This window comes from Carassius auratus, chromosome 13, assembly GCF_003368295.1.
Source record: "Carassius auratus strain Wakin chromosome 13, ASM336829v1, whole genome shotgun sequence".
Classification (NCBI taxonomy): domain Eukaryota; kingdom Metazoa; phylum Chordata; class Actinopteri; order Cypriniformes; family Cyprinidae; genus Carassius; species Carassius auratus.
Genome location: NC_039255.1, coordinates 6,004,244 through 6,018,135, shown reverse-complemented (window position 1 = coordinate 6,018,135; position 13,892 = coordinate 6,004,244). Strand labels below are relative to the sequence as shown.

At 35.9% G+C, this 13,892-nt stretch overlaps 1 protein-coding gene across 5 annotated transcripts in view; it reads left to right on the top strand.

Moving 5' to 3' along the window:
• The first annotated feature begins 61 nt into the window (after positions 1-61).
• Positions 62-13,892, top strand: part of LOC113112435 (cytoplasmic polyadenylation element-binding protein 3) — a 34,215-nt gene continuing 20,384 nt past the window's right edge. For 2 of the 5 annotated variants that reach the window (XM_026278012.1, XM_026278011.1), the window contains exons 1-3: positions 62-157; positions 2,991-3,694; positions 6,799-6,952. In XM_026278012.1, coding sequence (XP_026133797.1) covers positions 118-157; positions 2,991-3,694; positions 6,799-6,952 — 898 coding nt within the window. In that variant the 5' untranslated portion in view covers positions 62-117. Of the gene's footprint in view, positions 158-1,242; positions 1,369-2,990; positions 3,695-6,798; positions 6,953-13,892 lie in introns of those variants that run through there. The other 3 variants (XM_026278015.1, XM_026278014.1, XM_026278013.1) reach the window with 2 other exon arrangements.

The following is a 13,892-nucleotide window of genomic DNA, read 5'->3' as shown; positions in this document are numbered from 1 at the left end:
GCACGGATGGACTCTGGGACGTGTAGTCTTCATTTCATGTAGCCAAAAATATAAAAATTTATGTTCTCGCAGAGGCAGGCAGCCTAGAGCAAGAGGGACTACGCCTGCTGGAGCAACATGAAGATACATATTTGGCTTCAGAATACCTCGTACAGTGGTAAGGAGAGTCAACATATTTCAGTAGGCTACAATTTCTAAATGATTTGAATGCATATTTTATTTAACATGGCAGAGCATCCAGAAATAACAAACATGATGAGTGAGAGCTTCAGTCATTTTCCATTTCATATAGCATATGGTTAGGTAATTATGTGGTGTTTGTTTATTGCTGATGTGTTTTGATTTTGATCCTTTCTTTTGTTCATTTAGCTTTTATTGACTTCATGAGACTTGACGTGACAAGAATCTTCTGCTATTTTCTGTAAAATTAACTCTGGTATTCTCCTATAGGGAAATGCCCTATAATTGAACCATATTGAAAAGCTTAGCCAGTTGGTTACTCCTGGTCAATTTCAATCACTTTTGGCATTTTATAATATTTTCTGTATGTCATTTTGTATTAGTTAATGAATAGTATCATAAATAATTTTCCATTATGACAGGAGCCGAGTAGCATGACTTGCATGTTAATTTCGAATTTTGATTTTGAATATCTGGATGTTTGATATAATACAATCTTATACTGAATGTACATCCTGACAATGTATACTCATGTGAATGATTCAAACTTTATTCTTTTATCAATTAAAGATCATTTTGATAGTTTTGTTATGCATTTAAACATGGTCACTGTTACAAAATCTGGTTTAATATTGAGTTATGTCTAGTATTGGCTTCTCATTGTCCATTGAAACATTCCATCTTGTTAAAATCCACAGTATTAGCAACAGCTATGACACAAAACATGTTAATCACTGCGCAGCTTCTGTTGCATATTGTTTTTGTCACATATCAACGTTCTGTTATGTCAGATCATCTATCATAAGGGGGCTACTTTGTTAAATAAAACAATATGTTCTTAAAAAAAATGTGTCTTTAATATTTTTAATAGGCCTAGGTAGGCAATATAAAGGCCAAACCCTCGGGACCAAAATATATTGTAGACTAAAAGGCTGAAAAAGGCTTCACCTGTGATCTGTATGTCATAATATAGCTATTATAAGCTTTAAAACATGTCATACAGTGTTTTGATGGCAGTATTGATAGAAAAAACTACAATTCCCACAATCCCTCAGTGCATCAGCCATGCGCCGCAGTTGATCAGCTGTTGAAGCGACTGCAGAAGGGCAGCTCATTTGTCATATCAAAACCCAGGCGAGACAAACAGAAATAGCCTTATTTACAGAGTCCCAAAAGGTGAACGATAAGGTAAAGTCTGATTCATGTACAGCGGGAAAAAAGAAAGCAAGAGAGAAAAATGTCAACCCATCAGATGCATGTTATGTGTGTTTAATGTAGCTACTCTATGAGTTGTTTGCGACAGATTAAAGTGTTGGATTTGGTTTATTTTCTTTTCCAATAACCCGCTGCATTTTAGAAATGCATTATAATATGCGTGCATGTGTTGTGCCGGGATAAAGCAATATTATTTACTGTCTTTTAGATGGTTAACGCGTGCTCTGAAGTGATGATTTCTGTAATGACCTTGAATATGCAGCTCTAATGCAGCAAAACGAGGATTAACAGACGGGATATTTGGCAGAAACGCTCTTCATCTTGTTACGATCGTCTATTCTGATTAAAATTTGATTAAAGCTTGAGATCATAAATCTATCTGGCTCGCTGGAACTGTCGCATTCTCGGCCTGTTTTTCGTGGGAATATATTTGGCATAGTAGAAACCCTCAAGAGGTAGCCTATGAAGAAATCGATGGGGTTTTTTTTTCATATGGTTGAATAAAATATATTTTCGTTCGATATGTTTTGCATACAGAAATGCCAGTCTAGACGTTCATAAAATAGTTTTAAAAATCTTGCACCTAAAGGGTGCAAAAAAGAGATGTGATACAGTCAGACTAAAACCCATAAAGTAAAAAATAAAAACCTCCCGAGCTTTTGGGATTTCTGTTGCGTAGATGTTTTGTGCAGTACTGCTGGGTGTAACCCAAGATCCTGCAGCAAATATAACCTAGTTGCTGAGCTGTCCATACTGTTGTACACCCAGTGAAAATGTCTGAACATATAGGCTACTTTGCAAACTTATGCTTAGAACTGTTCATGCTTTTATTATTATTTTTATTTTATGTTAGGTTTAGAGAGCTAGAAATGTTATTTACTGATTGTATAAATATGCACAAAAGATGCACAATAATCTGCACTACACATAACAATATTTGTGATAAAATGTAGACTTAGACATAAACAGCACAACAAACTCGTTTGACACAATACTATGCACAAAAGTTATTTCACATTATATTGTATAGGGATGAAGTCACGTGAAGTATCAGCTTGTATTATGTAATGCACCGAATGAACAAAATTAACTAGTAATTAAAATAGCACTAGTAGTCTGGAGAATAACTTTTGTGTTTAAGTTACTGTCATTCGTCAAAATTCAACCTTGTGAATCTTATACCAAATGACTGTAACCTACATACTTAAAAGTGAATTATGCAAACATCTTTTCATCGTAAATGTATGCGATTAAAACACTATAGAGCGTGTCTCTTTTAACCTTGTTGAAGGACGCAGCTGTATTTATTGACGTATGCAAATTGAGGGGCGGGGCTTGTGAGAAGAAAAAAAACAGGAACAAGAATCAGTTTCTCATTTCTTTCTGGAGTTCCGGTGAGAGGAAAACGATACGTGGCGTAAATTGGTGGTTATCTGTGACCTCCGAGCTTTTCTCTCCTTTATTCGTGTTGTGAGTGGGACAAAAGCGGAGCGCAGACAGATCCCGAGAGCTACATGGCTGATCAGGGGCTCATTAATAATAAAACTCCCAGCCAGATCGCTGTGATCAATAATAACTGATCATCTGTGTTTCAGCTCAAAACATGCAGGATGATTTACTGATGGACAAAAGCAAAGCTCAGCCTCACCAGCACCAAGAGCCGTTAAATACAGAGCCTGCATCCACCACCCCGACCCCCTCCGAGCCACCGGTCCCAGACGAGCAGAACCCCGGTGGTCACAACGAGCGACTCGCCATGGAGTCTCCGGTGTTACCGGGGTTGGGTTTCCCGCAGGATTCCTCTCTCTCGCCGTCGTTCTCCAGCACTTGGTCCACCAACACCGTAGACGAAGGCTTTTTCCAAGGGATTCCGTCTGTAAACGGGGCGATGCTTTTTCAAAACTTTCCCCATCACGTCAACCCGGTGTTCGGGGGTAATTATTCTCCGCAGATGAGAAGGTCTCCTCTGAGTGTGAACCAGAGGAGCCCTTATAACCACCAGACGCTCATCAATAAAGTGTCCGCGTCGTCCGCTTCTTCGTCCGCCTGGAATAACCATCAGAACGCGGTGTGGAGCTCCGCAGCGAACCCCTGGAGCGGCAGAGACCCGCGGAGAGCGCTCGGGCTCGGCGTCCCGTCTCACCTCAACCCCATCTCCCCGACGAAGAAGCCTTTCCCAAGCAATGTCATCGCGCCCCCGAAATACCAGAGACCGGGAGCCCTGCAGAAACCCTGGATGATCTCCGAGCCTCCGGAACCCTTCAGAACCGACAACAGCAACAACATGCTGCCTTTTCAGGTGAGCTTATTGAGCTTATAAACATAGATTTAATGCATTAAAGTAGGACATAATATGTATCATGTATCTGTAAATGTCATAAACATGTATTATAATAGGAATAAAATGTACAATTTACATAATTTATGAAAGTAATGGTAAATGACAAATAATGCAAAAAAAATAATTCATAAAATAATATTTGCAGACATCAACTGCATGTAAAAGTCGTAAAATAAGTTCATTTATAGACACTTATACATAATAATAAAACAATTTACAGACGTAATAAAACAAAATAAAAAAAGCATTTTTATGTCATATTTTTAATATAAATATTTAAAGAAAATTACTGGGTGCCCACAGCTGAGACCCAAAACAGAAATATCTATTATTTTGATATCTCTTGATTATTGTGATATATGTATTTATCTGACTATAAGGAAGAGTTGTTTTGAATTACTTTACAGCTGTTTCTATAAATGTCACTGTAAGGTGGAAGGGTCCAAATTCCCATCAGAAGTGCTTCTGCAACTCTTTGGGGGCGTTTAAAGGGAACACCACTCCAATCTGATTGGTGCTTGTTGAATGAGGGGGCGGGGCCTGTACTGGCTGTCATGAACTGAAGCATTATTGCATACTGATGACACCATGATATTCTCAGATATTATTATTAGATCAATCTCAATTTTTAAGATTGTAAAACCATTACCGGATTCTGCTGTGTATGATGCAGTGTTTTTCTACATAATTGTAAGACATTTTAATGCTCATAAATGTTTTTTTTTTTTTTTTGATGAGTCATGCACACTGATAAAAAGACTTTGTTTATATTGCACTCTGTAAATGAACTTCAGTACAAATTTAGTGAACCAAATCAATTCTATATTGAAATTTGTAGCGAAAATGCATGAGAAGAAATTTAAAGGAGTAATTCATCATGGATAACTTCTGAATTCAAATATCTTAGCAGATTTTGTAAATATTTAGAATTTGTTCCATCTCTCCATTCCTAATTAAACTGCCTTAGCTTATATCACCATTCCATTCTACCTTAGGCATTGAAAAACCCATATTAGACGACCACTAGTGTTTTTCACATGAAAATTGTTATTTTAAGTTTGATTTCATGCACTTATGCCCACAATGCTGTCAGTTTCCTGATATTGTACATCAGTTTTGTCCTAATTTCATGAATGTCTGCAATGCATACCCTTATTAAAAAACAAAAACAAATCAAGGGCATTTCATGCCTCCATTGATGCAAAGTAAAACAAATAAAAACATATAGCCAATAACACATTTAAAGTATTTGACAGACAACAGTTTATGAATATATGTAGTTTCTAGTTTAGTAGGTAAATTATATAAGGTATGCGAGCAGGCTGCCACTATACAAGATGTAACGTGTGTGTGTGTGTGTAGTTGTTTAATGCTGAAATATGTGTGGCACGTGTCTGATAGTGACTGAAGTGAAGAGCTCAGCGTTTTGATTGCTCATGATTTTCACAAAGTGGGCAGATTTTTATCTGGAACCTGAGAGGGGAAATATCGCTTTTTGAATGCTCAGCCAGTTGCTTGACAATGGGCTCGATGTGCAAACAATGTGCTTCCCTCGGTTGGCCTCTGCCCACTGATGTATTCATCCACTCACATTCACCAGCTTAGTCTCTCTTTCAATTTTTTTTCTTTATTCTCTTGCTCATTGCCATTAACATGTTTAATTGCACACAGTCATCTCACCTGAATAGTGTACAGTAAGACAGTAAGTCACAGTAAGAGGGCAGGAGAAGAAGCATTGAGGTAGAGTTGATGATCAGTAGTCATGCACCACAGTACGAGTGAGAAATTCATAGTACTTCTGATCATAAAACATAATGTTGTTGCCCCAAGGCATTATTTCCAGTGTGCTTTCATTTACTGTGAATATAAACATTTGCTACAAACTGACAGTCTTTTGACTTTGACCAAAAAAATGGCAACAGCTGATGAAACTGATTAATTGGCGGATTGAATATTTTTGTCTGGAAACAAAGCTGTTTTTATAAAAATGCAAGATCTTTATTTTCAACAGTATGATGAAATTCTTATTTTGTCCATTTTTCTTGAAAAGACGAGGTAGAAAGTGACGTGACATTCAGCCAAGTATGGTGCTCTGCATTTAACCCATCCAAAGTGCACCCACACAGAGCATTGAGCACACACACACACACACACACACACACACACACACACTGGGGGGCACTTTTGCAGAAGAATTAATTAATTTTCACTTCACTGTTGTTTTGTCCCTTTGTTTCAAGCAAATAAATAATAATAAAAAAAATAAAAATAAAAAAAAGTATATATATATATATATATATATATATATATATATATATATATATATATATATATAATTTCTTTATGTATGGACCAGTGCTGTTTTAGTATTAGTTAAAAATTATTATAGTATTTATATTTTGACCGTTTTATTTTTTATTTAATGTTGATTTATTTTAATTTCTCTCATTTTAGAGCTTTAACTTATTAGCAGCATTTCTAATTTTACATTTTTCTATTAAAAATTATATTATTAATTATATTATTATTAGGTTATTATATCTATATTCAATTTGATTTCAGCTTTATTTCAGTTAACATCAATTATTTTTAATAGTTTTTTATTTTTATCTATTTTTTTGGTGGTTAAAAAAAGCCAGTTTCCACTACTGAATAAAAAATAAAGTAAGGTAATTGCGACATTTTATCTCACAATTCTAATGTGCTTCCATAGATTTCCAGTTTACCCACCCATAAATGACAAAACATACTGTAAAACAAAACTGTGGTTACTCACTACACACCAGTCAGATGGTTTCTTCTTATCCTTGTGGGTGGTTTTTGGTCAAAATAAGCTACAGAAGTGTAGAATGTTGTTGTTCAACACTACATACATTCTTAACATTTCTACTGAACCATACAAAACATGTAGAATGTTAAAAACTATTTGATTGTGGGTGTCTGTTAGACCTGAACTTGGCCCTGAAACCTCAGGGCTGATGCTAATTTGAAAGGCTGTGAAATGGTGGTGGAGTGGCTCATCTTTAACTTTTGACCTTTGACCCAGTCCTTCTGTCTTTCAGGAACGGAATCGACCCTTTGACCCATTCAACTTGCAAACTTTGGAGACCTCCTTAATGGACATGATTGGAACAAACCCTGACAAAGGTAAACATCACCCTGCTGCTGGCCCTCCAGTGACTATCGCTGATATTATATGGAGGAATCATTTTGCAGGTTAGGACTATTTATACATCCATGCTTCTGTCTTCTTTTAGTCTCTAAAGATTCAAAGCAGTTGGCTTCAATTATGGTTATTTGTTTCTTTTGGTGTATTTTTCTGCCACTATATTACATTGTCTTTCAAAAATTGTTGTTATTTATAAGTAATTGTTGCAAAATATTGAGTTAAATATTAAAAATAATATTGGCGCAGTGGATAAGACACATGCCTTTGGTGTGAGAGACCTGGGTTCGAATCCACTGTGAGACACCAATGTGTCCCTGAGCAAGACACTTAACCCCTAGTTGCTCCAGAGGTGTGCGACCTCTGACATATATAAAAATTGTAAGTCGCTTTGGATAAAAGTGTCAGCTAAATGAGTAAATATATATAATATAATACATTACTGTACAAAAGCTTGAGGTCATTAAAGTACTTGTGTTGTTCAAGGATGAATTAAATTGATCAAACTGACAGTAACGACGTTTTTTTCTATTGCAAATAAATGCTAAAATATTTAGCAGCACAACTGTTTTCAACATTAATAATAATAAAAAAAATATTGAGCAGCAAATCAGCATATTGGAATGATTTCTGAAGAATCATGTGACACTGAAGACTGGAGTAATGATGCTGAAAATACAGCTTTACATCACATGAATAAAATACAGTTGAAAATATTTTCAAATAGAAAAGTTATTTACAATTTTTATAATATTACCAAATATTACTGTATTTCTGATCAAATAAATGAACCCTTGGTGAGCATAAGAAACTTCTTTCATAAGAGACCCCATTTTTTATACAGTAGTGCAATAATAATATAAATACAACTATCTTCCGAAGATATTCAGAAGTCTTTGTCAAATTTATTTATTTGTATTTGTATATTTTTCACGCCAATTCTTCCATCATTTAGAACAGTACCATATTCTGTGATTCTGCACAGTCCGTTTGCTGAAGGAAAAGATTAGAAGCTTCTCTCATCTGTTGTGGTAAAATCAATCATATGATGTTTTAAGATCGCGCTAGTGTCTCATGGGATGTCATGAGAGATGGCTTTCCTCTTGTAGACAATAGAAGCGTGTAAAACAGGAGGAGAGGGAAATAGTTTTTATGTGCTGGATGCATGGAGAGTCATATCAGGGGCCCGTCTTGGGAGATATAGTTATGAAGAGCTTCATTGTGGGAATAGATTTGGATAGTTGTGGGTCGTATGTGTCTGAGAATGAATCTGGCAGTTACAGGATTTGAATTCTTGAGTGATCACCCCTGGAAATGTAGAGCAGAAAATCCTGACCGACTACCAGACAACCTGGCATACTGCTCCGGTAAGCAGCAGTGTTCATTTTGTTGATGAATAACAACATATTTTCACTAACTAAACTAAACTATGACAAAAATCTACTGACATTTTCGTCAGTTAATAAAAACCAGATGAAAATTTTAGGGAGGGGCAGTCAGAACGAATCTCTTGCGTGGTTATGAGGTTCAATGCGAACATTTGAACTGTAACAGCCTATTGATCTTTAGCTAGCATACACTTGCTGCTTGTCTCGTTACATGTTCAAAAATGTCAATATCTCCGAGTAAGAGAGGAGCAGACATGGATAAGTTTGAAAAGCAGAGCTCGGTCTGGGGTTTTTTTTCGGGGCGCACACACCTGAATCACGCACACTAGGGGTGGGTGGATCAATCTAAATATCGATAGTATCGATGCCCACAGTGGTATTGGTATCGGATCGATACAATTGTAATTGAATCGATATTTTAATTTATATATCTCTCATCTATGTTCATTATACTTTGCTCGTGTCTTCTACCTCTACAATCCTGAGCAAACGCTGCTTTCACATTCTCCTGGCCCACTTTGCTACTCCTCCCCCTCCTGCTGCTCTGCTGTGAGTCGTTGTTGTGTCGTCACGTGACTCACTGACACAACGCGCAGCGGAGCAGCGAACAGAGTGAGCGAAGCTGATAGCACATTGAAGTCCAGAAGGGGGGCTCAGGGAATATAATTGCACAGGTGACAGGTATATTTGTTCTTTGTCTGTTCTTCAGTAATAATTGTGTGCACTTTATTTCATTTGGTTTTAAAACCAGAAAAAGGAGAGATTTTTTTTTTATTCTTTTTTTTTTTTAAAGGCTGTAAAGATTTCATTCTACACTGAATTATAACTAATATTTATAACTAAATATTATAAATAATAATTTTGTGGACTTCAATACATTAATAAAAAATATTGGCTAAATAATTGATCATTCATCCACCTCCGAAATAATGACATAGACCTACTGCACTCCCCTACACAAAAGTAAAAAAAAAAAAAAAATTTTAAGTAAAAAGTATCATATTGGTATCGGCAATACTGACCCTATATGTATTTGGTATCGGATCGATACCAAATTTTGCAGTATCACCCACCACTAACCCACAGAAAAGCACCTCTCACACAGTTTCTTTGTGAGTTACCTCTCAGTCAATTTAGCTCTCTTTCAGAGAAATACACACAAAGTTATGTAGACATGTTCGTTTTGACAAGCATTCTTGTAAACACATTCAGTTACGTCTCAAGTGAGCGTAAACAGTTGGGTGAATATCGGATGTGTTTCAGTATAATGCACTCGTGTATTCGGGTTTTAAAGAGACCGCAGCCAAATTGAGTTGCTGTTAATTAATGTTAATCAAGCAACAAAAGCAAGAGAGAAAATCACTCATTGCTCTAGACTGAATGAATTTATTAACCCTAATAAGAATTAATCTAAATTTATTTATATAAATAAATATGTCTGAAAGAATGCTGAATGTGTGTTATAAAGAATGAACATTAGGGCCTTTCACACCACTTTAGTTTCAGAACTAAATGTACAGTACTACAGTACTAAAGTATTGGTATGATTTTGTGCGAACTATTTCCTAGTATCATTTAAAGGGTTGCATTCGCACCGACAGTGTGTCCTATGACGTGACGTAAGCCAGTCGACAGCAATGTCATTTGTGTATGGTGTTCAACAAAGAAGAATAACATTAACAACAGCAGGACTGAGGAACACTATGATCGGAGCTGTGTTTTTGTTGCGTCTTGCGGGTTTCGCAATAATGGACATAGAATCTCGACGTATACGTAAAGCGATTGAAGGAAGCGAAAGGAGGATTAAGAATCTCCAACGACAACTGGCAGTGTAGCATTTGCTGCAAGTGCCTGCACTTTAGCGTCCATATATTTATCGCATCATACTTGCGAAATAAGTTGAAAGAATGTTTAGAGTATGTTACACAGCGTTTTAAATCATGGCGGGTTAGGGCGTTTTCGAACATGTTTCGCCAATTAGTGTCTACTTGCGTCACAGTTAGTAATAGTTGTGCTGGTTAGACCCTGCTTCGGAGTAGGAGCTAATTTGGTTTGCGAAAAAGTCAGTCCGGTACTAAAATCACACCTAGTTCCTGTGGTGTGAAAACGCCTAAAAGTGGGTAGTTCCACAATTAAAATATGACCAAAACTAAATTGCATTTTGACCCTTAGTCTAAGGCAAATCTTAGTCTAAATTTGCTGTCAAAATGAACACTGGTGAGCAGGTGTTAGTAAAGTAGACAACAGACAGAAAAAAGTCCATATTTACTGGAACTTCTAAAGTCCTTCCCAAACAGTTCCTCTTAAATTTCCAAAGAAACCTGTTCCCATCCTGCATCTGCACGAATAGTGATCGTGTTTCTCATGGGAAATGCAGTTTCGCCATCTGCTTGTCATGACATTGATGTTCTTGTTAGTCAGGTTACAAGAGGTCATTAGCAGATCAATGGTCCTGTAAAACAGGCTCATCACTCCAAATCCTTTGGTTTTCTGCTATGAAACGGAAATTGTGATAATCTTTTCTTCCCTATTGTGATTAATATCCAAGTGAAATGGGCGTGGAACTGGAACTTGTCCATTGATAATTCTTTTGTTGGATTGTTTTTGTTTATTAATTGTGGCAATCTTATTAGAGAGGTTGCTGTGATATTTAAAAAAGGTTTCATCAAAAATTCAGAAGCCATGAATTAAAAATAGCAATGTGCATGAATAAATCATTTATAACGCAGCAGCATTTGTTACCCTGGACCACAAAACCAGTCTTAAGTGTAAATTTTTCGAAATTGAGATCTATACATCATCTGAAAGCTGAATAAAATAAACATTCCATTGATGTATGGTTTGTTATGACAGGACAATATTTGTCTGAGATCTGTAATCTGAGGGTGCAAAAAAAGTTGTCCAAATGAAGTTTTTAGCAATGCATATTTCTAATCAAAAATTAAGTTTTTATATATTTACGGTAGGAAATTATAAGTTTTTATTACATGATCTTTACTTAATATCCTAATGATTTTCGGCATAGAAGAAAAATCGATGATTTTGGCTATTGGTACAAATATACCCCAAGCAACTTAAGACTGGTTTTGTGGTTCAGGGTCACATTTTGATTTTATAGTTACATTATGGGTTATATCATGAAAAATCTTCTTTTTTTTTTTTTTTTTTTGCGCCATAATTACAATGAACACAAACTAACAGTAAGTCAAAATGTAATCTCAAGTTTTATCTGTTGATACATAAAGCAAGCCCCCTCGTTTCACATGTGAAGGTGTTTAGAAATACGTCTTAAAGGCACAGAGGCAAAAAATACTTCCAAAAAACGAAAAACGAAATCATGACTATTTTTGGCACATAAAACTTTATTGATCTATTTAAGTAGACTTTATGACATTAGACAAATTATGTGACTTAAGATATAGTTCCTTTTAAAGAAGATAAATGATTAATAGTTCACTCCAAAATTACAATTCTGTCATCGTGTCCTTTCCTTAACGTTGTTCCGAAACTGTATGACTTTTCTTTCTTCTGTGGAAATCACAAATTAAGATATTTTGAAGAACGAACAAACTGGACTTCACTGACTTACATTGTATGAACAAAACAAAAAACAATAAAAAAATTATCTTCAGCTAACAGCATTTGAATTTTTGGCTGAACTACTCATTTAAGCTTGTCTCCATCTAGGCTACAGCTGAAGTGGATCATTTTCTTAGTTTTGCTCTAGACGTCCTCAGGTCTTCAGTTCAAAGGGTCTTCTGAGGTGTTTTGAGCCTGTTCACACTTCTGAATCCACATGAATCTAGTTGAATGTGGAGAAAATGTTGTTTTGAAATGCAGAACAGAGTAATCTGCGTCCGAGCACGGTCTCTCGTGCTTTCTGAGGTCCCAACATTGACACAAACACACACACTCACAAAGATGCCTTTGTGCAAGTACACGCGCACAGATTTCTTTTGGACCTCTCACATGATCTGTCTTGAGTAACTGCGACCAAAGGTTTGAACCAAATCAGTTGTTTCCTACACGTCATAGGTTTTTAAATATCTTCCAAAGTCACAGCTTGGATGCAACTGCAGACTGATTTCATTATGCTCCATAACTCAGCCAAAATGATCAGACTGAGCTAGCTGATGAGAGGAATGTATCTGAGGATAATGTTTCTTCACATCTGCGCAAACCGGTTCCTCTCATTACAGTGAGAACTAGGAAACGTTTGACAGGGTGACGTGTAATCTGGGACGCGGAGGTCTGCTGGGTTTAGTCAGAGCTCATTTTGACCCTGTAGGCCTAAGTTGAGATGGTAGCTAAGATGTTTGTCGATCCTAGGCTGGTGTGATTTGAGCGTTGACATTGATGAAAGTGTCTCATGGGTCATGGTTGAACTCGTCCCATATCGAAGGCCCAGGATAATATGTGCATAGAGCGCAAGCCAAAATGTCTCATTTTACAAACTGTCACTCCTATTTGAGATTGTGTATGAACAATAAAAGCTCAGCCTTCATGCTAGTATTGATTTGATGCATTTGTATCAAACAGGGCTGCTGATGGATTTTATATATTTTATGGATTTTTTAATATTTGTATGCAATTAATACAGTCAATCTCTTTTTTTAGGAAAGAAAACTAACCAGAATTTATAGAGTTAATTCAAAGTCAAATTGAATAAATGCCTTCAAAAACAACAACAACTGCATGAAGCTTAAACATATTCTTGGTAACAGTTTCAGCAAAGTCTCATTTTGTTAACATTAGTTAATGCATTAACTAACATGAACTTACAATGAGTAATATATTTTTTTACTGAATTGATCAACTTTTATTAACATTAATAATGTTCAAACTCATGTTAGTTCACAGTACATTTAACAGACAGATAACTTTTGACTTGAATGCTGAGATTAACATTAACTAAGATTAATAAATGCTGTAGAAGTATTGTTCGTTGTTATTGTTCATATAACTTATAAATGAAACAAATGAAACTTTATTGTGAAGTGTTAACAACATATTTAATTTCATGTGTCTTTATTAGATTTAAAGGGACAGCTCACCCAAAATTGAAAATGAAATAATTTACTCACCAGTCAATCAAAAAACTGTATGACTTGCTTTCTTCTGTGCAACACAAAGAAAGATATTTTGAAGAATGTTTCAGCTTTACATACAATAAACGACAAAGGTGATCAAAAAAATATTAAACCCCAATGACTTTCACAACTTAAACACTGACAGTTTGTTAAAAATTGTATGGGTGAATGTTCATTTTTGGGTGAAAAATCTGTTTGGTAACACTTCTCACTGCACAGCATTTGACCGTAGGGTTTTTTTTCTTTCTATTAATAGTTTAACATTGTTTGTCTTTCCTTAAAGCCACCCTGTTAGATTGGCCATGTGAAACTCAAGGTGGGTGAATGTTGATGAGAGTGTTGCTCAATTTCAAGGACATTACAGTCTCAGTCTGATTTTCCACTGCAAAAGCTTGTACTGATGGCTTTTAAACACAATTTCTTCTAAATGCATTATGGTTCAATCCCAGAGATATGGGGATCAGTGTGCGAATTGTTGGATTTTATCCAATTTCAATGGTCAAAAAACAAAG